Source organism: Pinus tabuliformis, chromosome 6 (genome assembly GCF_031772625.1).
Source record: "Pinus tabuliformis cultivar Carrire ecotype Pingquan chromosome 6, CPIR1, whole genome shotgun sequence".
NCBI lineage: Eukaryota > Viridiplantae > Streptophyta > Pinopsida > Pinales > Pinaceae > Pinus > Pinus tabuliformis.
Window position 1 is genome coordinate 746,314,551 of NC_142292.1, and position 25,981 is coordinate 746,340,531.

Genomic DNA, 25,981 nt, shown 5'->3' on the forward strand with positions numbered 1-25,981 from the left:
GGCTAGGAGATCAGCATGATGGGGAGGTCAGAGCTGGATTGATTGATTGCTTGGAGCGCATGGTCCCTAACCATGTAGACCAGTTGGAAATACATAGACAACTTACTATTTTCAATATGGCAAGTGGTACTTTTGGCAAAAACTTGGCAAAGATGGCAAGAGATGTGGACCAACCAGGTAAGCAATTCCAATTTCCATTTTGTTTTTCATTTCAAGTTAAAATTGTTTACGTTCTTTACAATTCAAATTATAAACTAAGTTACTAATTATTGTTTTTTTCTTTGCAGCACATTGGTGGGAGTCATTTGGTGGCCAGTGTCCTCAATTGCAAAGGTTTGCAATTAGAGTCCTCAGTGAAACTTGCAGTGCTTCAGGTTGTGAGCGCAATTGGTCTGTTTTTGAGCGCATACACACGAAGAAGAGAAACCGTTTGGAACAAAAACGGTTAAATGATCTTGTTTTTGTGCAATACAACCTTCGACTGAGGAGGAACCAAATGATGAGCAAATCACCTGATCTAGATCCCATTGTGTTGGACGATATTGATCCAACATCAGAATGGGTGGAGGAGACTGAAGATCCTGTGTTTGAGGCTGATTTTGATATCGACATGGCTTTAGCGGGGGATGAGGCAGATTATGTGGCGGCATCAGAACCATGATCAGTAGCGGCATCAAGGAAAGGCAAGGAACCAATGGAAGGCACTAGTCGTGCAGGTCGACAAACTTGTGCTTCCATTAGGTCCACTTCTATTGTCATTGGTGGCATTGATACTGATGTTGCAGATCAGGCTGAGGCATCCTCAGACTCTGAACCAGATGATGTCTATGTAGCTCCTGATGATGATCCTGTGTCTAGTAGTGGTGATGGACTTGATGATTGATCATGTGTACACTGTAGACTTGTAGTAGGCCAATGGCCTCATAGCTTGCAACATTGTTTTTGGACTTTATAGGCCATTTAGAGCCTCATTTATTATGTATTTTGCTATTTTGTCGATGATATGTATTGCACTCGGTGCCATTTTGATATATTCACCTTTGCATGGTATATAAATGAGCAAACTTTGCATATTTTGTCTCTATTGGCTTGGAATCATGGTTTTACATCTTAAAAATAGTTTTGTTTCATTAAAAATTAATTATTTAATGTATTTTTTTAAAACCGGTTCGTTTAGACCAAACCAGTCCCGGTTAGACCGGTTCCGGTCGGTAAACCGGTTCATTAGGTGGACCGGTCCGGTCACCGGTTCCGGTTTTAAAAACATTGGTGCAACAATGAGGGATGTGGTTCGACTGACTGGAACGGGCTGGAATACAATAGGGAACGATGACGGGAAACAAGCGGATAGAAACGCTTGGACAATGGCAATGAAGGAGTGACTAGCAACTTCAACACAACATGTTGATGCTCCGGTGCCTGTTGGTCGTGGTGTGGACGAGGAGTAAAGGTGGGTGAAGAAGGGTGCAGTGCGGTACAAAAAAGCACGTTGTTGATGTTGTTAGCTACCTGTTCAGCAACAATCGGACGACGACGGTGAACATTGGTCGAGAATTGGGCTACAGTTTGATTGCGGGGAGCAGCAGATCGACGACCGACCAAGTAAGTTGTTTTGTTTTTTTTTTTTTATTATTAATTTTTTTTTTCTTTGACTCTTTTTTTTAATGGCCAAAGGCCTAAATGGCGATAGGAGAAACTCAAAATTCTTGTAGCGAAATGCTTCAACGGCAACAATGTTGACAAATTTGACGGTCAAAGACCTAGATTGGAGAACACGAATATGTGCAGCAATTAAGCAGCCAAAGGATCGAACTGCTCTGATACCAAATGGAGCGAACAAAGTTCGTTCTTCAAGTTAAATACTCCAAAAAATTTGAAATATGTACATCTCCATTGAGATACAAGAATATATATTAAAATGTATGAATCAGAATGATAATACAATTGAGAGTGAGGGTCCTGTATATATAGCCAGGTAAGTACCCTTTCACGAACGGTCATGTCTGAAGAAGACATGCCTCTTTGTTTAACTAATTATTATTTTAATTACATATTATTGTGATTATTATTTATTATCTATATTTATTACTTTTACATAATTATATTCACAACATAGCTCATGGCATCCTCATTGGAGGAAGGACAACCGAAGTAGGTAGTTTAGATGATTGGAGCAAGTCATCTAGCAAGATAAAAAGATAAGAGTTTGTCACACCTCATCATTAGGAAAGAAACATTTGCAGAATGAGGATCATCAAGATTCTCCATTGGAATCTTTGTTAGAAGATTCACCTCTACTTAGAAGAAGCAAGTGTCACATAGTTAATCTACATTCCACCTTGTGTGGGACCACCGTTTAGAAGGATGATGATATGATGACAAAGATGTGCAACATGTCAAGTTGGTTGAAGTACTTTGTCTTCAAACAAGGAAAGGAAGCTACTAAAAGGAAGTCTAGATGACCAAAAGAAGGAAGAGGTATGTATATATTTGATAGATAAAGTCATGTCATCATATAGTTATAGATAGAATGATTGAATGTTCTATGTCATGAAATGATTGAAGAAGAAGGGACTCTTCCTTATAAATGATATTTGAAGGTATGAATACAATGTACCTTGAACTCTTCTACATATTGACAAGATGAAATCAACATGATCTGACCTCATGAAGAATATGATGTGTTTGGCAACTATGATTCCTATGATGAAGGAACTGTATATAGATGATCCTGAGAAAGAAATATGTGAAGAAAAGTGAAAGAAGAGTTCGTGAAAGATGTATCTATAGTTACTTACATAGATACATACATCATAATAGAGCTTTCTGGGGGCTTAATGGGTGTTTCATTTTTCTGTTTGTTTGTGAGTCATTTTGGAATCAAATAATGACATCTATGCTTCACTATGCCCTTTGAATCACTTCAAACCGATTTTTCAAACATAAGTTATGCAATTTTAAAATACACATTTTATTTTATTTATTTTTAATTTGTTTTGTTCTTTTCCTTCTTGGTTCGTTTTTAAGAGCTTGATTTTTGAGCTTTTTGATCCGGTCCACCTTGAAATTGTTGTATCTCTTTAATATCGGCCTCCCAAGGTCTAAAATTTTGTCCCGAGGTGGTGCCCTGTGTCTTTTTTCCAACCCAACAAGTGAGACTGATTGGATTCTTCAAGATAAAGTTATGCCAAATCTCCCACAATTACCTGATTATGCGCTAGTTTAGTATAGCAAACTTGTACACGTTACCACGTGTCAGTGTTTAAACCTTCGGCCTTGAAGCTCATACCTGAAAAACTATAGTCTGTGCTTTTTAAATCACTTTTTGCGATATTCAAATTTGATGCTCAAAGTGAAAGTTATGATGATTTTGCATGGGACACTTATTTAAGACAAAATTTAAGAACTTTTTGAAACCCTAAATTCCTTGGACCATTTCTCCAAAAAGTATAACAAACAAAGATCTGAAATTTCTACACGATGTTCATCAAGATTCCTACTCCACATGGTTGCAATTTCAACTTTTGAAGCCTGGCAGAGAAAAACAAGGTTGCTTGGGAGTGGGAGTGGGAGTGGGAGTGGAAGCGGGAGCAGGGAGCGACATTTTCAAAAGCTCCCGGGTCGGGAGCGAGTTGAGAGCGAATTTTCATATAATATATATTTTTGTATATTTTGATGCATATATGTCAACAAAAGCATGTAGAATGAGTAATTAGATATAAAAAGCATAAAAACATGGATTAAACTATATAACGTCAATCATCTAGAAGTTATAATCTTCATAAACCACATGTCTACAAGTTACAAGTTCTCATTTATGTAGAATTTAAGGGTGCACATAACCAAAATAGCATCGAGTGCAATCCTTTTTTGAATAGAAAATACATCAACAAATAGGCTCTAAATGGCCTCTAACATAAAAAAAAGTCATGCTGCAACAAATACCTACATATCATCAAAATCATTGCCTATCATGGGATCTGTCATTAATATCACCCTCTAAGCAATGAACATAAGATAGAAAAAACGTAGCATGTCAAGTCAAGATTTTGTTTGAGTGATGGGTACATTTTCAGTAGGGTCATGATAGAGGAGTTCGACAACCAATGTCACTAACATCAAGGTATATAGAGGGCTTGGTGCTCTTGATTAAATACGAGTTCCATACCTTGGTCCCTAGTACATGACAAAATCGAATGGAAACATTGTAATCTCCCAATCATGAAATCCTGAAAAACTGACAAGTCTACTGGATTTTGAGTGATCTGAAATTCTACTCTCCATATGAAATCCAATGAATTCGAAACCACTCTCAAACATCCAGAGTCATTTCATGGTCATGTTAAAAATTTAAATAAAATAATGAAAATCAAAGATAATGGAGAATGTCACTTTTACTTTAAGAATTTAACATTACCATACTAGGGCCATAGGTTTGAATATTAGGCATGCCTACTCAAAAACTCTTGTTTCTTTGAATTTTTCTTTGTGAAAAAGCCAGGGAGAGATTTTTTTTTGCGGGAATGCGTTCCCGAGTCACTCCCAACTATCTCCTGCTTGGAGCGCGCTTGAGGTGTAGATTCGAGGGGGGCACTCCCTCGCAACCCTGGAAAAAGTTATAGCGAAAATGCCAAGATGACCTATTTGTAGTAGCAAAAACCTAGGATGTAGAGCTTTGATGCCAAAGGTTATGTACCTAGATTGAAATAACACAAAAACATAAGAAGAAATAGATCAATGCCTTGATAATAAGCCACTTCGAGGGGGAAACCTCCTTTTACATCACATAAATGAACAATTCTTGGATGATTCAAATGACGAGACCTCCTTGGTATAAATAGGAGGTTAAAGGGTCAAAATATAGTTAGGGTCTACATATAAAAAATAATGTAAGGGCACAACAATAATAATAATGGCCTTCTATGGGGCACAACAATAATAATATAGGGGCCACACTAGTATTATAGGGAGTGACAGGGAGGTATTTCCGCATGCCAAAGAGGTCTCCAAGTCAGCCTAAGAAAAAATAAAAAAATATTTTTGGGCACCATGTCGGCCCAAGAAGACAAGTTAGTTCAACTCATAAAAGGGTGTGGCCCTCGGGTTAATCTAGATTTTTTATCAACAAGAGAAATCCAAGCCAAACTAACTAGGGTTCCAAGTGCCAAGGTAGCCCTCCAAATTCTGCCATGTTTCTATCTAGAAGATGATCAATCAATTTGCCTATTGATGCCTGCTACATCCCAGATATATAGGTGCCATTGATAGTCTGCTTCAACATAGGAAAGATGCCACAAGCACTCACATTAGTACAAAGGAATACATCCATAGGAAGTCACATCTTTATAGAGAAATATGTCCCAAAAACTTCCATCATCCATCACAGAAACTCACATTATTTGTGCCGTGGAAACTTCACATCACATAGAGAATTGTTTGTCACAGAAGCTTGCAGTACAAAGAGATACATCACAGAAGATTCACTTTTTTTTGTCTGAAATTTCATGTTATAGACCCAAAGTTTTCTTTCCACAGAAGACCCTAAATTGCTTGCCAAAATGTGGAGTATAGGTGCCAATATATAGTTGTTCGACCATATGAAGGGACACATCCTATGGGCTAGCTGACTTGCCCATATGGAGGGATGACTTGGCAACTTGTATAAGCAAATGACACTTACAAAGGTTCAAACCTTACTTCTTTTCATAGGGTCATGAAGAAGATGCCCTTGACTTTTTCTTTTGACTAAAATAAAGCATGAACATGCTTGATAATAAAAATAATAGTAATACTTTTTTTTTGTTTTTATATAAAATACATATTTGACACAAGAACAATGATAATTATGAAGGCCGAACCTAGTTACAATTCCAACATTCCCTCTTAAACTAGGGAGGTATTCATAATGACTTATCATGAGATTCTCAAGTTGAGAAATTCTATAAGAAAGGATCCAAATCGATAAGTATGAATGATGATTTATATCATCATAACCAACATTGTCAAAATGCCAAGGCCTTGACAAGTACACTCTATCTTTCCACTAGATTAGAGCATAATGATGGGAGGCATAAATTTGAACACCACTCTCTCAAGGCACACATCCCACTCTGGTGTTCCCAAGGTATGACCTCACAGGACCATTTCCCAATCCAAGAAAATGTACATCCTCTAGACCATCCTTTATCAAGTCCATGTATCCAACTTAGGATGTTAATCCTAGTCAACCATAATACATGACTCAAGAATGTACCCTGATGCTTATCCAATCCACCATTATCCCTACCAGTGTTCATGCACTAGGTTTACGACTCTTAGTCCTGACCATATTACGTGACACATGGAGAACACAGTGTCGATTATGAAGAAACCTTTGCTCCTATAGCTAGATATACAACCATAAGATCATTAATCTCTTTGGCTGCCACTATGGGATGGAACATTCACCAGATGGATGTTAAAACAACTTTTCTGAATGGAACAATAGATGAGGAAGTCTACATTGAACAACCCTAGGAATTCGAAGTCCATAATAGGGAATCACATGTCTGCAGATTAAAGAAAGCTCTATATGGTTTGAAGCAAGCTCCTAGAGCTTGGTACACAAGAATGGATGCATATCTTCTAAGACTTGACTTTGTCAAGAGTTTTGTATATCCAAACCTCTACATCAAGGTGGTCAAGAATGAACCTGTGATCATACTATTATATGTGGATGGCTTACTTGTTATAGGTGTGGAGCATTGCATTCAAGAATGAAAGAAGTAGTTGGAAACCGAATTTGACATGAAGGATCTTGGGCTTATGCATTACTACTTGGGATTGGAGGTATGGCGGAAACCAAGTGAAATCTAGATTAGTCAAGGAAAACATGTGATTAAGATATTATAAAAGTTTGGCATGATGGGCAATGAATCGATGACAACCTCAATGATTACCAATTTGAAGAAGTTAAGGAGTTCATAACCAAGTCCTATTGATCCTATATGCTATCGACAGTTAATTGGATCCTTGTTGTATTTCGTGAACACTTGACCCGATATATGCTTTGCAGTAAATGTTCTTAGTCAATTTCAGATGGAGGCAAGACATGATCATTGGATAACAACTAAACATATTTTGAGGTATCTTTGTGGAAAAATACATCACTGCTTAGGATATGCTGGTAAGGAAATACAACTAATAGGCTATACAAACTCTGACTGGGGTGGCAGTGAGACAGATGGAAGAAGCTCTAATGGTGGATGCTTTAGTTTGTGATAGGGTTGCGTGGGAGCGATCCCCACCCCGAATCCGTTCCTGGAGCGCGCTCTGCCTTAGAGCGACCTTGGGAGCATGCTCCCTAAAAAAATTTGCGATCCATGGTTTTTAGGGAGCGAATGAGGGAGCAGTTGGGAGCGTTCGCCCCCTGAACGCTCCTGGAGCGATTTTTTTAAGGCGGGAGCGTTCGCTCCTCAAACACTTCCGCCTTAAAAAAATCGCCCTCGTGGGAGAAGAAGGTGTGCAATTGACGAGCAAGGAAGGGGAGGGAAAAAGAAGATAAAAGGCCCTCCTCCCTTCCCATTATTCACAATTTGTACATTGAGAGAGCAAGAGAGGGCTTTTGGAATTGGAGCTTGAGTTGAGAAGTAAGATTGAGAGAGAGATTGAGAGGATTGCTTGGGAGCTTCAGGAGTTTGCAAGGGAGATTGGAGCTTGGGATTGGAGGCCAAATTCTAATCTAGCATTTGTATTTTTTATATCTTCATTGCTAAATGAAAATGTTCTCTTCTCTCTTTCCCATTCCTCCATTTTATTGCAACTAAGAAACTATAACTCCACCAAAGTTCAAAGAATCAAAACTTCAAACATCATGCCTATATGGCTTGACATTCTCTTGATGTTGGTTCGTTTTTTTGTTATTATAGTGTTGGAGAGTAGAAGAAGGAGGGTTGATCATGATGAAGAGGATGAAGAAGTGGGTTTTAGTCGATTTGATGAAAACCTTGGAGAGGAGGAGTACCTTGGTGAGGAGGAAGAGGAGAGTGGAGATGATGAGGGCAAAAAAACAAAACCAGACCAAACCTCATTGTAGAAATATGTTTCTAGGCTTGAAAAAGGGAAAGGGGATGGATCCTCTAAATTTAAATGCCTCCATTGCAAAAACACTTACACAGGTTCATACACCCATGCTAGAAGGAACTTCTGTGGGAAAAGGCCATGGGATGGAGATACACAAATAGGAATTAGAACTTGTTGAAGTGTGTCAGCACCATAAAGAGCTAAATACATAAGGGAAGAGGAGGAAGCCCAATACCGATCTAAAAGATCAAAGGGTGTCTTTGAACATGATGGCCCACAATCACTTGCACAAAGAACTCCATCAACATTTTCCCATGGCAGTGGATATGGAGGCATAGGAACAAACATCCCTTTAAGGCGTAGGACCATATCAGATCTCCTTAACGAAGGGTGTAGGAATGATGTGGATTCAAAAATTTACCGGTTTCTCTATGCATGTGAGATACCATTCAATGTAGTTCTCTCACCTTAATGGAATGAAATGGTTTTTGCCATTAATGATGCCCCCAAAGGATACAAGAGCCCTGGGTTGACAAGGCTAGAACCGTGGGACCTGATCATGAAAAAGCAAAAATAGCATATTCTTTGGTAAAATGATAAATTCTTGGAATGAGCATGGGGTATCCATTGTATGTGATGGATGGAAAAATATAAAAGACAAGCCATTGATAAGTGTTCTTGCTGGGTCTACTAATGGTGCAAGCTTCCTTTCAACATATGAGTACTCAGAAAATTTCAAGATCATCATCAACATTGTAGAACCATTACTTGAAACAATTAAACGTATTGGGCCTTACAATGTCATCCAAGTCATCACTGATAATGCTTCTAATTGTAAGGCAACGAGAGCAATTATTGAGGGTAGATACTCCAACATATTTTGGGCTGGGTGTTTGGTTCACACAATGAACCTTTTGATGCATGATATTAGTAAAAACAAACAACCTCAATACAGATGGATTGGTGATTTGTACAAGAGAGGCAAGAGAATGATAAAATTTATTACCAATCACAGCAATACCCATGGGCTTTTACATAGTCACTCAAGTTTGGAGTTGTTGAAGATTGCGAAGACTAGATTTGCTAGCTATTACCTCACCTTCATGTGCCTTTTGAAGGTAAGACAGTGATTGGATAGCATGGTATCAAGTCAACACTAGTAGGTATTAAAGGACAACGCTCCAGCCGCAGTTGATAGGCATGGTTTTGAATAGGTGGAGAAGACTGCTCTTGATGGTCTGTTTTGAGCACGTTTGAGGGAAGTTTTGTAATTCACCAAGCCCATTTATAGCATGATTCATTTGTAGAGATAGATAAACCAATGATTAGGGAGGTGTACGAGCAGATGGATAACATGTTGGGGCAAATAAAAGATATTATTCAGGAAAAAGATCCCAACTTGTATACAATGATTCACAATTGTGTGTGTGCACAGTAGAATAAACTTAATGTTCCACTACATGACTTGGAATATATACTTATGCCAAAATATTACTCTCCATCTTGGTTGGGCCAACCTGCACCTAGGGGTGGGGTTAGGATCAAACCCCATACAAATCCAGAGGTACAAGATGGATATATGAAAGCGTTAGACAAGTTGGTCCCTAACAAGGACGAGTGTGCTAGTCTGTCTTGAATTAGGTAGATACTTCAGTTGCACTGGAATGTTTGGTTCTTTGCATGCAATGGAAGATAGGGACAAAATTGATGCTATCACATGGTGGGAATCATATGGCGGTCAGGGACTTTTGCCAAAATTGGCAAAAAAAAGTTCTCTCACAAGTTGTAAATACTTCTTCCATAGAGAGGTGTTGGGGCACCTACAACTTCATCCATAATGTGAGAAGAAACCGACTCAATGAAAACCGAGCAGAAAGCTTGGTTTATGTGCACTACAATTTGAGGCTGTTGAGTCATTATTGTGATCGGGTTTATGAGGATACATCATATAAAACTTGGGACAACAACCCATAGGACAATAATTTGAAGGATGGCACTATACATCTAGAAGAATTGGAAGCATAACTTTTGAAAGATGATGATGAAGCAACAACAACCATGCCACGCCCACCATCCAGTAGCTGTGCTCGAGTTCCAACAATTGTTCCTTTGCTGCCGCCACCTACATCTACAATCTCACATGGAGGGCATGTGCCTTTTGGTTCTGGTCGTGCGACTATGCGGGAGGGACTTCTAGAAGACCACCACGACCTTCTAAAAAATTAGACATTTCTCGTGGCAAGAGGCCTAAGAATTAACAATAGATAATAGATTTACTTGTCTTTTCTAGTTTCTTGTAGTTTTTATAACTGTTGACTCTTTCATATTTATTATGATATTTTTTGTTAACAATATATGACAATTTAAGTTTGAGGTTTGAAGTTGGCAATTATAACTCATTGGTAATGAATTATGAATGTGATGCTTTGTGAAAGTTGAAAGTTGAAACATTTCATTTCATGTTAGATATTCTTTGTTGTAATGGTTACAAGTACAACTTTGGTGATCAATGATGATAAATGTTATATATTGAATTTTGAAAGCTTGAAACTTTAAGATTGTTGAATCATGAGACTCGATATGTTGTATGTTACTAACTTGTGGACATGGTTGATGAAGATTATAACTTCTAGATGATTGATGTTATATGGTTCAATCCATGTTTTTATATCTAATTCATCATTCTATATGCTTTTGTTAACATATAGGCATCAAAATATATAAAAATATATATTATATAAAAATTCGCTCCTGAATCGGGAGCTTTTGAAAATGTCGCTCACCAGGATTGAATTGGGAGCTTTTGAAAATGTCGCTCCCTGCTCTCTTTCCCGCTCTTACTCCCTGCTTTCCTTCCCGCTCCCAAGTAATCTTAGTTTGGGATCCTCTATGATCTCATGGATGAGCAGGAAACAAGATCCAGTTGCATTAAGTAGTGCTGAAGCAGAATACATTGTAGCATGTGAAGATGGAAGGGACACTGTTTGGTTAAGAAAGCTGTTATCAGATTTGTTTGAAGAACTGTTGGACCCTACCATCATATGTTGTGACAACCGGAGTAGTATAAGATTAACTGAGGACACAATATTTCATTCCAGGACAAAGCATATCAGTAATACATATCATTACATTTGAAGCTTGGAACAAGATGGGGTCGTGAAACTACACTACATCTACACTGATGAACACATTGTTGATATTTTGACGAAGTCTCTTCTGAGTAAGAATCTTGAATACTTAAGAAACAAGCTTGGACTTGTTGACATCTCCTCTCTGATTGAGAGGGAGTGATATGGGACACTATATTCTCTATAGATGTCATGTACTAGGCTTGGACTATCTGTCGTATGTCTAGTGTATCACTGTTGACCCCTACTGGTCAACTACCCATGCAGTGCACCCCGTCTTTTCTTGACAAGAAGAAGCAGCACCTGATCAGCATGTCCGTGCCATCCTGCCATCATCAGCAGTTTGATCTTTCTGATTGTAAACCCAGTCTGCATGTATTAACTGTAAATAATCTTAGCAGACATGAAGTCATGTATGTAATTTGCCTAGGTGGACCTAACTTTCTGATGATAATCTACGTCCCGGAAGGTTTTTTGTCTCACCGATCCACGGATCGGCAGAGTTTTCCTTCAAACCTGACCCCAAAGCCGGGATTGATTTTGTCATTAGAACTTTAGGAGAATCCTAGTGTGTTGATCTGCTAGATTATCGTTGTGTCGCAGAGCTGGGTGTTTTGTGAGGGTCTGTATTAAATGGGTTTGTCCCTTAAAGATGTAATTTTGTAAAAGTCATGATGTAATGTATCCTGAGGGTCGAGAAATGTTGTAAATCCCCTCATGAGTCCTAGGTCCTAGGTCCTAGGTGATGTTTCCAACGGCTTAGTTTGATGATCCATCTTAAAATGAATTAAAAAATTAAAAATGAATAAAAATAATAAAATAATAAAAAAATAATAAAAAATTAAAAAATGAAGCAAAAACCCTAACTAATAAAATAATAATATTTTAAGTTAATAAATCGACGGATGAGATCAAGAGATGTCTTGACGGTCGAGATCAGTTCTACATGGATCACCCAAAACTAGCCGTTGGGATCATTTCCTTTATATAGGGTCTTAGGGGGTCATTTCAGATCATCTGATCTGTGAGTCTGTACTGAAAAAGCTCTCTTGTAAACTGATTTCTGACTAATAAAAAGACTTTGGGGTTCAAACTGGCTGGTGTTACTCTCCGGAATTGCTGTGAGATGATTGTTTTAATTTTCTGCATATTTCAGTTTTCAGCCATTAATCATAGCTTGTTTTTAGAGTAGTGTGAGCACAGGTATCTTGTTCACCTGCTAGGGTTTGAGGGCTGCTAGGGTTTATGAAATAATGGCAGGTATCTCCATTATTTCCTGAGATCTAGCAGCTTTCTCTCTCTCTTTGCTGATGGTTGCTTGAGATGTGCAGGAAAACATTTTTTGAAGGAAACAGGTGGGCGTTTGGGGAAGTTCTAGGTTGAACCAGCCGACTCCCACAGGCTCTTCTGTGCAGAGCCTAGCTGATTGTTCCCTGGGTTAATCATTCAAAGTTTTTTTCCTGTTTTACGTTGAGAGATTCTCTTTCTGTTCACAGTGAAGTTCAAAATTTCTCATATATTGAAAATATTTCTGCTCTTACTGTTAAATCTGGCTGTGTAGGGGCCAAAATCTGTACATTAATCAGCTGCCTAGGGTTTTAAATGTTTGTTTTATTTAGTGTTCATCAGGGTTTTGTTGCCTTGAAATTGCAGATACGGGGTTAGCTCTTCGGTAGCAGGGGTTTTGCAGAGGCTGCAAGAAAAAGTTTCTCTCTGTGTATACACAAGGAATCATTTCCATCTGCCGTCAAACGAGGCTGCTGAATGCGTTAAAGGAAAAGCACATTACAGAGAAGATCCTAACATTTTGGTTTCATTTTTGCTGGGAGGCGACTGTATATGAAAGACAACATTTTGAAGTTTGTAATTCGCATTTCCTGTGGTGAGATATTGGGAAATTCTCAGGACGTGTTATACACGTGGACATCAGAATCGCTCAGATTTGCTTGGCTCCTCACCGTTCACTACTCCATTTTCCACAACCGGCCAACCTGCATAAAAAAACAAACTTGCGTGGATTCAAATAGGGTTCATATTGTTTAAACGCCAGCAAACTGAATGTAGTTGAGAGCCCAGATCTGACTGTTCCATTTACAAGCGTTCAGCAAAAGCGTGGTCTCAAAAAACGATTTCAAATCTTTTCTGTTCGCCCGCAGCAAGAACGCATTCCCTTCTTCACGCAGATGATCGATGCTCAGATTGTATTTCACGCAGGCACGTTGACTGAAACTCCTCAGGTTTAAACGTTTATTCTGCCGTCGAAGAGCCTCAGGTAAAAACGTGAATCGTTATTCGAATTCTGCTGAGAGATAATCGTTGTGCGGTTTGCGTCTACGGTTCTGGTCATTCTGCGCAGTGATGTCTATTCTGCTAGGGTTTCACCGTAACATTCGTTCCCACCTTTGACTTTTGATGCGTTTTGATTTTGTTTCATGGCATAGGTTAGCGTAATTTTGTTTCTGAGTTTTAGGATTTAAGATTTGTTTTATGAATTTCTTATAGTTAAGTTTAATATTTAGACTTTAGATTTAGGATATTTTGTCATATTTAGATTTTATGAACAAGCAAAAACATAAAAAATGCGATTTCACTCTTAGATTTTGTATATAATTTTAGATTTTAAATTTTATCGTTTTAGATTTTAGTTAAGTTATATTTAGATATTAGTTAATTGTTTCTTGATTTTATAGATTTTAGATTTTAGGGATTTAACTTTAATTAGATTTAATTTTTTTTTTGAATAGAAATAATAAAAAATGAAAAAATATATTTTTAGTTTTATTTTTAATGGTTAGAATTTAGTTTTTTTTTTTTTTTTTTTTTTTAGATTTTTTCTTTTTATTTTTTATTTTTATAATATAAAAAATAAAAATGTTTTTGTTTTGTTTAGTTTAGTTTTAAAATTAGATTAGTTTTAGAATTTTAATTCTTTTTTTAGGATTTATTTTTAATTTCCATAACATTAAAAAATAAAAATTGAAAAAAGATTTAAAAAAAAAAAAAAAAAAAAAAAAAAAAAAAAAAATTGAAAAAATAAAAATTTTGTTGAAATTTTATTTTGCCAAGTCTCAGTGGTTTTCATGTTATTATCTTTCATACTGAGATCTAAAATTTTCAAGTCGAGATGCGAAGTATGATATCTGGCTAATGTTTTATGACTCTTGGTGATTTTAAGCATTTATTTTTCTCAAAAATTTCAGTTGCCGGATATCGTTTTGGTCATGTGATTTAGCTGACGATAGATGATTGCTGTTCATGGTCCATATTTTTTATATCATTTAACAAGTAATCATTTTAATAACAATCTTTTAAGGCACTGGTCTATTAAATCTCTAAATCCATCTAGTGCTTATCATATCGTGTATCGTGTCTCCCACCCAATTGTTTGGCAGTTGGTCTTCACTATCTCGCAGGGTCTACCCCCCTTAGCCGCGGGAGACGGGCTTAAACGGAGGGATCGGGGATCAGAGTGACAGCCCCCGGTCCGAGCGTTGTCGTGCCAATCCGCGCGACAACATTTTTGGCGCCGTTGCCGGGGATAGAGTTTTTCTGTCCTTGGTGTTTCAACGACTTTTTATCATTCATCGTGCATCTGTCTATCATTCGTTTGAGCCGGCAACGCCAACATTTTTGGCGCCGTTGCCGGGGACAGAGTTTTTCTGTTCTTGGGGTTTCATCGACATTCAGCTTCTCATCTTCTCACCTCTCATTTGAGCTGGCAGATTCAATATTCTGGCGTCTTTTCATCATATATCAGCAGCATCTCTTCGGTGTGTTTCTTGTTTGGGTGGCGACTCCATTTTTTATTCTTTCCCAGACAAGAAGCCTCCCGCATATCTGTTTGTTGGTTACTTCTTGGATCTTAGAATCAGTTTTATTGTTCAAGTGGCGACTCCACTTCTTTCATCTTTTGATTTTCTTGAGCAAAGAGCTAGTTCTATCATCCATCTGATCCCTTATTTTTCATCATGGATTATTCATTTAAACCATGTCATTTTACTGATAATCTCCATGATCTTCCGAAAGAGGCCATTGGTAAATTACTTAAGTTCTCGGGTGATGATTCGGTCGCTATTAAAAGGCATTTAAACATGTTTACTTGTGTAATGATCTTATACTGTAGATTTCCTCAATATAATAATGAAGATTTCAAGATGCGTCTATTTGTCCGTTCTTTAGAGGGTGATGCCTTGAATTGGTTTAATAATTTTCCTAATGATTTTTTCACTTCTTTACAAGACATTCTCAATGCTTTTAAAGATAGATATGATAGTCCAAACAGCTTGCCTTCTACTTCTAAAATTGTTGAACAGAAAGAAAGTAATTCAGCTGTTGAAGGAAGAGTTCAAGATCAGAATATGTCAGATCAAGTTCAGGATAGTGAAAAATCAGGGATAAATAATAATAGTGAAAGGGAAGAACAAAAGCAAATTATACAAGATCTAATGATGCTGGTAAGAAATATGGAAAGCAATCAAACTAGTCTTATCAATGATGTCAAAACTTTATGCACCCACCTAGAAAAACGTAATAGGGAGTTGGAGGTCACACAAAATCAGCATGCTAAGGAAATTGAGGCCATAAAAACTAATTATGAAACAGAAATTAGAATCATGCATAGCAAGATGTCAGTCTTAGAGGAAAATATGGTAACCATGAAAACTGATCATGATAGGGAAATTGACTCTATGCAAAATAAGCTTTTAACCATGGATGAGGAAATGACCATCACGACTTTCAATCATAATAATCAAGTCGCTGACATACAAGCAAATCATAAAGAAGAAATAGATTTTATGCAGCATTGCTTGATGGACATAAAGGAAGTGAATGATAAAGTAATAAAAGACATGCAAGAGCACCATGCCAGACAAATTAGTGTTGTAAAGGTTGAACACTCTAGTCAGATAGATGCATTTAGAATAGAGGTTCAAAGGTTTCAGCAATTGGAAGATGAAAGAAACCAGGTGACATCAATAGATCAGGAGCCTTCTCATTTGCTGCAACAAGATTCATCTTATTATTGGGAGGTTGTTGATTCGATTGAAAGATGGTTAATTGAAGGTGATCCGGACAGACTTAAGAATGATAAAGATCAGATGCGGGCTAAAGAAAGACATATCATGCATACTTCATCTGATAGTTTTGAAACAGAAAGTTCCAGATCATCAGTAATTCATCCTGCCAGAAAGAAGAAGCGCAAGAGGAAGAAGATTAGACGAAGATTTGATGCATCAGACGGCCGTGAGCAGCTTGATTTTCGGATAGGAAGGAGTCCTACCATATGCAAAATGGGACATGGTACATCCGACAAGCAGCCGACAGATTTGCCTGAAAGCAGGCAAATGCTCAGTATGCACTATATTGAACACATCTGATGCCCCAGGGCATCCTTTGTATCGTATTCCTAACCCTACTCCTTGTTTTTCCGCATTTTTATTTTTGCCTTAGATAGTTAATAAATGAAGAGCTTTTGTCTTTCCTGTGCTTAAGGAATATGCTGATTTTTTGGGATGGACGCTACTTATTTTTGTGTTGTATGGATGCAGATTCTGGATTCTCACATTCCTGCAAGCAGCAACGTGTCCCCAAGTAGAGTCAGATGTTGACCCCTACTGGTCAACTACCCATGCAGTGCACCCCGTCTTTTCTTGACAAGAAGAAGCAGCACCTGATCAGCATGTCCGTGCCATCCTGCCATCATCAGCAGTTTGATCTTTCTGATTGTAAACCCAGTCTGCATGTATTAACTGTAAATAATCTTAGCAGACATGAAGTCATGTATGTAATTTGCCTAGGTGGACCTAACTTTCTGATGATAATCTACGTCCCGGAAGGTTTTTTGTCTCACCGATCCACGGATCGGCAGAGTTTTCCTTCAAACCTGACCCCAAAGCCGGGATTGATTTTGTCATTAGAACTTTAGGAGAATCCTAGTGTGTTGATCTGCTAGATTATCGTTGTGTCGCAGAGCTGGGTGTTTTGTGAGGGTCTGTATTAAATGGGTTTGTCCCTTAAAGATGTAATTTTGTAAAAGTCATGATGTAATGTATCCTGAGGGTCGAGAAATGTTGTAAATCCCCTCATGAGTCCTAGGTCCTAGGTCCTAGGTGATGTTTCCAACGGCTTAGTTTGATGATCCATCTTAAAATGAATTAAAAAATTAAAAATGAATAAAAATAATAAAATAATAAAAAAATAATAAAAAATTAAAAAATGAAGCAAAAACCCTAACTAATAAAATAATAATATTTTAAGTTAATAAATCGACGGATGAGATCAAGAGATGTCTTGACGGTCGAGATCAGTTCTACATGGATCACCCAAAACTAGCCGTTGGGATCATTTCCTTTATATAGGGTCTTAGGGGGTCATTTCAGATCATCTGATCTGTGAGTCTGTACTGAAAAAGCTCTCTTGTAAACTGATTTCTGACTAATAAAAAGACTTTGGGGTCCATATCTTGCTGGTGTTACTCTCCGGAATTGCTGTGAGATGATTGTTTTAATTTTCTGCATATTTCAGTTTTCAGCCATTAATCATAGCTTGTTTTTAGAGTAGTGTGAGCACAGGTATCTTGTTCACCTGCTAGGGTTTGAGGGCTGCTAGGGTTTCTGAAATAATGGCAGGTATCTCCATTATTTCCTGAGATCTAGCAGCTTTCTCTCTCTCTTTGCTGATGGTTGCTTGAGATGTGCAGGAAAACATTTTTTTGAAGGAAACAGGTGGGCGTTTGGGGAAGTTCTAGGCTGAACCAGCCGACTCCCACAGGCTCTTCTGTGCAGAGCCTAGCTGATTGTTCCCTGGGTTAATCATTCAAAGTTTCTTTCTTGTTTTACGTTGAGAGATTCTCTTTCTGTTCACAGTGAAGTTCAAAATTTCTCATATATTGAAAATATTTCTGCTCTTACTGTTAAATCTGGCTGTGTAGGGGCCAAAATCTGTACATTAATCAGCTGCCTAGGGTTTTAAACGTTTGTTTTATTCAGTGTTCATTAGGGTTTTGTTGCCTTGAAATTGCAGATACAGGGTTAGCTCTTCGGTAGCAGGGGTTTTGCAGAGGCTGCAAGAAAAAGTTTCTCTCTGTGTATACACAAGGAATCATTTCCATCTGCCGTCAAACGAAACTGCTGAATGCATTAAAGGAAAAGCACATTACAGAGAAGATCCTAACATTTTGGTTTTCATTTTTTGCTGGGAGGCGACTGTATATGAAAGACAGCGTTTTGAAGTTCGTAATTCGCATTTCCTGTGGTGAGATATTGGGAAATTCTCAGGACGTGTTATACACGTGGACATCAGAATCGCTCAGATTTGCTTGGCTCCTCACCGTTCACTGCTCCATTTTCCACAACCGGCCAACCTGCGTAAAAAACAAACTTGCGTGGATTCAATCAGGGTTCATATTGTTTAAACGCCAGCAAACTGAATGTAGTTGAGAGCCCAGATCTGACTGTTCCATTTACAAGCGTTCAGCAAAAGCGTGGTCTCAAAAAACGATTTCAAATCTTTTCTGTCCGCCCGCAGCAAGAACGCATTCCCTTCTTCACGCAGATGATCGACGCTCAGATTAGTCATAGTCGTATTTCACGCAGGCACGTTGAACTGAAACTCCTTCACAGTTAAACGCTTATTCTGCCGTCGAAGACCCTCAGGTAAAAACGTGAATCGTTATTCGAATTCTGCTGAGAGATAATCGTTGTGCGGTTTGCGTCTACGGTTCTGGTCATTCTGCGCAGTGATGTCTATTCTGCTAGGGTTTCACCGTAACATTCGTTCCCACCTTTGACTTTTGATGCGTTTTGATTTTGTTTCATGGCATAGGTTAGCGTAATTTTGTTTCTGAGTTTTAGGATTTAAGATTTGTTTTATGATTTCTTATAGTTAAGTTTAATATTTAGACTTTAGATTTAGGATATTTTGTCATATTTAGATTTTATGAACAAGCAAAAACATAAAAAATGCGATTTCACTCTTAGATTTTGTATATAATTTTAGATTTTAAATTTTATCGTTTTAGATTTTAGTTAAGTTATATTTAGATATTAGTTAATTGTTTCTTGATTTTATAGATTTTAGATTTTAGGGATTTAACTTTAATTAGATTTAAATTTTTTTTTGAATAGAAATAATAAAAAATGAAAAAATATATTTTTAGTTTTATTTTTAATGGTTAGAATTTAGTTTTTTTTTTTTTTTTTTAGATTTTTTCTTTTTTATTTATTTTTATAATATAAAAAATAAAAATGTTTTTGTTTTGTTTAGTTTAGTTTTAAAATTAGATTAGTTTTAGAATTTTAATTCTTTTTTTAGGATTTATTTTTAATTTCCATAACATTAAAAAATAAAAATTGAAAAAAGATTTAAAAAAAAAAAAAAAAAAAAAAAAAAAAAATTTTGCGGAAATTTTATTTTGCCAAGTCTCAGTGGTTTTCATGTTATTATCTTTCATACTGAGATCTAAAAGTTTCAAGTCGAGATGCGAAGTATGATATCTGGCTAATGTTTTATGACTCTTGGTGATTTTAAGCATTTATTTTTCTCGAAAATTTCAGTTGCCGGATATCGTTTTGGTCATGTGATTTAGCTGACGATAGATGATTGCTGTTCATGGTCCATATTTTTTATATCATTTAACAAGTAATCATTTTAATAACAATCTTTTAAGGCACTGGTCTATTAAATCTCTAAATCCATCTAGTGCTTATCATATCGTGTATCGTGTCTCCCACCCAATTGTTTGGCAGTTGGTCTTCACTATCTCGCAGGGTCTACCCCCCTTAGCCGCGGGAGACGGGCTTAAACGGAGGGATCGGGGATCAGAGTGACAGCCCCCGGTCCGAGCGTTGTCGTGCCAATCCGCGCGACAACATTTTTAACTGAAATTTTCGAGAAAAATAAATGCTTAAAATCACCAAGAGTCATAAAACATTAGCCAGATATCATACTTCGCATCTCGACTTGAAAATTTTAGATCTCAGATATCGTTTTGGTCATGTGATTTAGCTGACGATAGATGATTGCTGTTCATGGTCCATATTTTTTATATCATTTAACAAGTAATCATTTTAATAACAATCTTTTAAGGCACTGGTCTATTAAATCTCTAAATCCATCTAGTGCTTATCATATCGTGTATCGTGTCTCCCACCCAATTGTTTGGCAGTTGGTCTTCACTATCTCGCAGGGTCTACCCCCCTTAGCCGCGGGAGACGGGCTTAAACGGAGGGATCGGGGATCAGAGTGACAGCCCCGGTCCGAGCGTTGTCGTGCCAATCCGCGCGACAACATATCACACTAGGAGGGAGAATGGAGGATTGATAAGCTCTGGGACCGGTACCCCTTGAGGATTGGGAATCCAAGAAAGGAAGTAGTCCTGTGGACCGATACTCTTTGACAATGTGGTAGGGCATTCAAGAGAAGAGTAGTCGAAGAGGACTAATATTCTTTGAGGATTGAAAATCCAAGATAAGAATAAGTCCTGGAAGGACATACCTTGTGAACATCTGGATGGGGTATGTGCCTTGAGAGGCTAAGGTGTCCATATGTGTGTGCCTCCTAGCATTGTGCTCTAATCTTGTGAAAAGTTAGAGTTTGATAATCCAAAGGCCTCACTATGTTGGTAATAGGTATTTGATAGTGTTGGTCTTGATATTGAAGCTTAAAAGGATGTCTTATCAATCTGACTCTTCTTATAAGAACTTTTCAATTTGAGAATTCATGTACCTTGTTGTGAAATTATGAATACCTCCCTAGTTAAGAGGGAGTGTTAGAAAATGTAACTAGGTTCGGTCTTCATAATTGTATTTGTACTTGTATCAATGTAAATTTTATGAAAAAGAAAAGAAAAGAGAAAAATAATTATTATTATTATTTTTCTAGATAAGCATGTTCTTCATGCTTCTAGGGTTTCTTGAGTCAATAAGAAATTTTGTCATGAGTCAAAGTCCCTTTCGGGCAATTTGTAATCAAAAGAAAATATTATTTTTGAGTCTAGAAGAGTCTATTTGACCCCAAGACCAAGTTGGCCCTACCAAAGAGAAGTCAACCTAAAGGAGGCCTAATTTGACCACATGAAAGGCATATAAGGAAGAGACTTCGATTTCATTTCGACACATTCACTCACAAGTTCGATCTCCAAGCAAGAGAAGCAAAATCAAGTGTGAAGGTCAAGAAGAAGAAGAGAAGGGCAAGCAAGAAGAAGATCTTTCTGTTTTTGTCATCTTTTGTTCACACATGCGAAGTTTTGGGGCATCTTTACAAGTTGCAGGGCCGAAATTTCTATGATGCTGCAGGGCCGAAAATTTGTAAAGTTGGGCCGAAATTCCGAAGTTGGGCAAGTTTTGAAGCTATTGATCTTGTGAACTTTGACTTGTTTGAGAAAGGTTTCTTTGGAGGGTTGACTTGGTGCTTGAGGAGGTCTTGATCTTGGTCTTTGGGTCTTGAATGTCTCACTTTGAATTGATTCTATAAGAAGAAAATATTTTTTGGGTTTTCCCCTTGGAGGGCTTTTGCCCTGGCTTGAAGCCTATATCTTGTGTTCCTTTTTGTTCTTGTGATCTTCTTGTACTTTATGGTTTTGGTAATTGCTTGATGAAGAAGATAAAACAAAATAATTAAACGCCAACAAATCTCACGAGTAGTTATCAAGTAAGAGGAATCAAACCCTAATCTATAATACCATTGATTTCTCAATAGGGATGAAACCTGAAACCTAGAATTCAAGATGCTCCAAGCAGCTACAAGAAACCATAGAGACTCCAAGACATGAGAGATAAAGTACAAGTGTCAAGAGAGAGAGAGAGAGTGAAGTTTGGCCCTCCTAGTCACATCTCTAACATAAGATGAACTAGAATGGATGAATATGATTTCCAACATCTTCTTCACAAGAGTATCACTGAGTGTCTCCCAAAAGCAAGTTCTCAAAAATCAAGAAACACACTCTTTCTCTTTCATAGCTACTCCTAGGGCTTTCTCATGAGCCCTATTGACTCGGTCCAAGAAAATAAGTACAAAGAAAGAATACAATGATGATAAAAGAAAGGATTCTCTCCTTTCTCTATTTATATGAAAGGTAAGGGAGGCCAAACATACATATGTGGGCTTATGCTCTTACAAGTAACCTACAAAGAAACATGTAACCTCACACATTTTTAGTGCTACACTCCAAATGATGTTGTTGTTAGGTCCCTATAATACTAGTGTATTCCCTTATTATTATTGTCATTGTAGCCCCTTATTGTTATTGTTGTGCCCATGTTGTACCCATACTATTATTATTGTGCCCCATAGAAGCCCACTATTGTTATTGTTGTGCCCTTACATTATTATTGTTATGTTGACTCTGATTATATTGTGACCACTTAGACTCCTATATATAGAAAGGAGGGCTTGTCATTTGTATCATTCAAGAATTATTCATTTGTATAATGTAAAGGAGGTTGCCCCCTCAAAGAGGCTACGTTTTAAGTCGTTGATCTATCTCTTTCTTCTATTCTGTGAGCTGGTTGCCTAACAGTTGTCCAAAAGAAAGGCTCCAAATGCAAGTGTGCTCCATGAGGTGTGTCCAATGCTACTCCTACAAGCCTCTAGTGATTACAATGAATTTGCTAAGCCATACAATCCACTAGTTGCACTTGTGCTGCATAAGCATTGTTGCAACCTAGACATCCCCATGTCAACTCCAAGACTCCATGCAAGCATCCAGGGCCCAGGCTATCCCATGTTGTCTAGGGCAGCATGCTGTCCTCTAGGATGCAAATACTCAAACAATGCAAATAAGCAACCTCCTCCAAGTGGCCAGCATGTAGAATGTCACCAAGCTGTCTGAAAATCCCCAACACCCTAGCGAATATTGTCATGGAAGCACTCAAATGAGGTCAAGCATCCATTGAGTAAGCCATCTCCAATGTGCAATTCCATCATGCATCATCTTCAAGGTGCAAATCTGTCACCGACCATCAGTGGGGCGATCATAAATCATGTACCCCAATTCTCTTGATGCACCCCAAAACATTGTATAAACAATTTGGATTAACTATGAAAGCTAACAGTAGACACACCAAGAAAATTTATCAAAGGCCAGTCTTTAACATTTGTCCAAGTGTCGGATACAATGGATATGCGATATTCAGTCCATCATTTGTAAATTGTCCCACAGAATTTTGGCTTTTTCCTTGTCAAATCTCATGGTTTTGGCTTTCCCACTCCTGGGTTCCTATATCCTTTAGGGTCACTGTTGTTGGCATTAACCATATTGTGCCAATAGGGTGAGCGAAGAACATTGAATAGTATGCCACATGGATAGACAAACCTGAACACTTTTTGCATCCACATCATCCCTACAATTCTGGTCAAGGAAAGTTGGTTTATGTCGGCTTCAGACTTTACTTTGCACCTTTGGCTTATTCAATAAGGGGTGAACTTGTTATTGTTCTAAGTTTCCTAAGCATTTTTCAATTTTTCTGTTTCCAGTTCCTTTGCCTTATTAACTCGTTGATATATTTAATTTTCTAGATTTATTTTTTTAAAAGAATTTAGATTTTATGTGGAGATAATTGCCCACAAGCTTTGTACTCTTTAAAGATAAGCAAGGACCAAAACTTATCTTCTTCATCTGGCCCAGAAATTGAGAAGGCGCAATTTTTATACAATTCATTTTTTCTATGAAATAAAACACTAACGTTGCTCCTGTTCATATATACAATGTTTCAAGTTGCTTTTGTTGTCTGTCTGGATTTCATGATTTAGTTTCCCCTGTTGTTCAGTTAGGTAGGGTAAATAATTTATATTCAGAAATGTTCCAATCCCAATCATGGACTAAATGTTGCTTTCCTTGAGTTTTCTGAAGGGTGTTGTCACAGCTATGTTTGCTAAACTAATGTTTAGTTGCATCTTACCTAGGTGTTAGGACTGGTGGATATCTTCAGAGGCCGAGTGATTGATGTATCTGAAAATCTATTAACTATTGAGGTATTCCATGCCCTTTTCATTTCTAATTTTTTTTCTGGAAGTTATTTATTAGTTTCCGTCATGGAAACAAAAGCTTTCATCCTTATCCCATAGATTGCATTGTGATGCTGTATGGATATTCATTTTTTGATGCTACATGGCAAATAATTTCAGGTAACTGGTGACCCTGGGAAGATTGTTGCAGTCCAAAGAACTTTGAGCAAATTTGGGATTATAGAGCTTGCAAGAACTGGAAAGGTTAGTCATATGAGACTTTCCATTATGAATAGAGATATATTTGATGTATTAGAGAGGCTGGTTGATATTCATGTTCATTTCTGTAGATTGCTTTGAAGCGGGAGAAGATGGGCGCAAAAGCTCCTTTCTGTAAACTATCAGAAATATCTTCTTCAGATACTGAAGGTGAAAAGCTAGAGCATCAAAGTTTTAGAGAGAAGAGTCTCAGATTTCCATCAAACAATGCGAATTTGTCACCAGGAGTATGTGCTGAACTATCTTTGTTTCTTTCCTCCAATTTATTTTCTTCTTTTGGAAGCATCTTCCAGATAGCTAGTTTTTGAAAAATATTTTCCATCATAATGTTTCATTGCACAGGGTGATGTTTATCCAGTGGAGCCTTATGACGATGGCATTTGGCAGAATCAAGTTCTTGATCCCCACTGGGGTGTTTTAGAAGATGAGGATGTAAGCCAAGCATAACAACTTTAGAAATTATTTTTAAACTGTGATCTCCAAGTAGCAGTATAAAAGCAACTTGAGAAATCCTGTACAAAACAATTTATGACTGAGTTTGTTTTATGTTATGTCTGTTCTGGCACTTTAAGTTTGGCGGTTGAAGTAAAACTAAGATACTTTTTTCCTGTTGTAAGGGTCTATAGTGTTGAATATTGGACCTTTTATTGTGTCATTCTTCTATTTCTAATTTAACAAAAACAAGATGCACATCTTAAAATCTTCTGTTATAAATATATAATTTAGCCAAATTGTAGCAGCAGAAAGTGTTTCCTTTCATGTACTTGTTTTGTTGTCAACTTGATGACCTTTTTTTTTTTAATTTGGAGACTTGAAGATTCTTGGAAGAGGTACCACTTTCCACATATATTTTAAGAAGCTACGGACTAAACATTTAGTTCGTGCCTGACTGACTTCATGACACATGTAACCACGAAATTGCAGATGGCAGATCCAAGAGCATGCCATAATTTCATAATTTTGAGGTGGATTGATTTCTTTTGCACAAATTTGATAATTACATCAAGTTATTCCACCTATATGCTTACTGTTCTTTTTTCTACCTTCCATTTCCAAGATAAAACCCTAGAAAATTTCATATCCATGTGTGAAAATCCAATTGTTGCAGTTAAAATTTACTACTTTATTTCTTGCTTAAAACAGCTATGAATGGCAGATCTCTGACCTAAAGCAAAGTCTACAAAAAATTGTGTCTAGTGTGGATCAGAAATGGTAAGTAGCTCTATGAAGTAAATGAAAAGAAATGTCCTGATACGAGAAAATCCTAGGATGTTCTCCAAATGCTCTTCCAAATGAAGGTCAACGATATTTTCACTCACTTTAGTTGTGAAGAAGATTCTAAGGCATCAAATCTTTCACAAATTTGCATTTGTAGCCTTTGCTCAAAATGAATAAGAGAAATTCGTTTGAGTTTCAAGCAATGTTATCAGAACTATACCGGTCAACCCCAAAAATGTGAACCAGAAAAAAATTGGACGAAAAAAGCGCTTGACCAAAAATACATAAGATATTCAAACTTTGGAAAAAAAAACATATACATTCATGTGCATCCATACTTTATACACAAA

General features: G+C 37.3%; 1 protein-coding gene across 1 annotated transcript in view; it reads left to right on the top strand.

Annotated features, from left to right (window-relative positions):
• LOC149260891 (acetolactate synthase small subunit 2, chloroplastic-like) overlaps positions 1-25,981 on the top strand; it is a 175,469-nt gene that overhangs the window by 96,653 nt on the left and 52,835 nt on the right. Inside the window, exons 4-7 of the mRNA XM_089421270.1 lie at positions 24,093-24,161; positions 24,315-24,398; positions 24,485-24,640; positions 24,756-24,845. Coding sequence (XP_089277396.1) covers positions 24,093-24,161; positions 24,315-24,398; positions 24,485-24,640; positions 24,756-24,845 — 399 coding nt within the window. The remainder of the gene's footprint in view (positions 1-24,092; positions 24,162-24,314; positions 24,399-24,484; positions 24,641-24,755; positions 24,846-25,981) is intronic.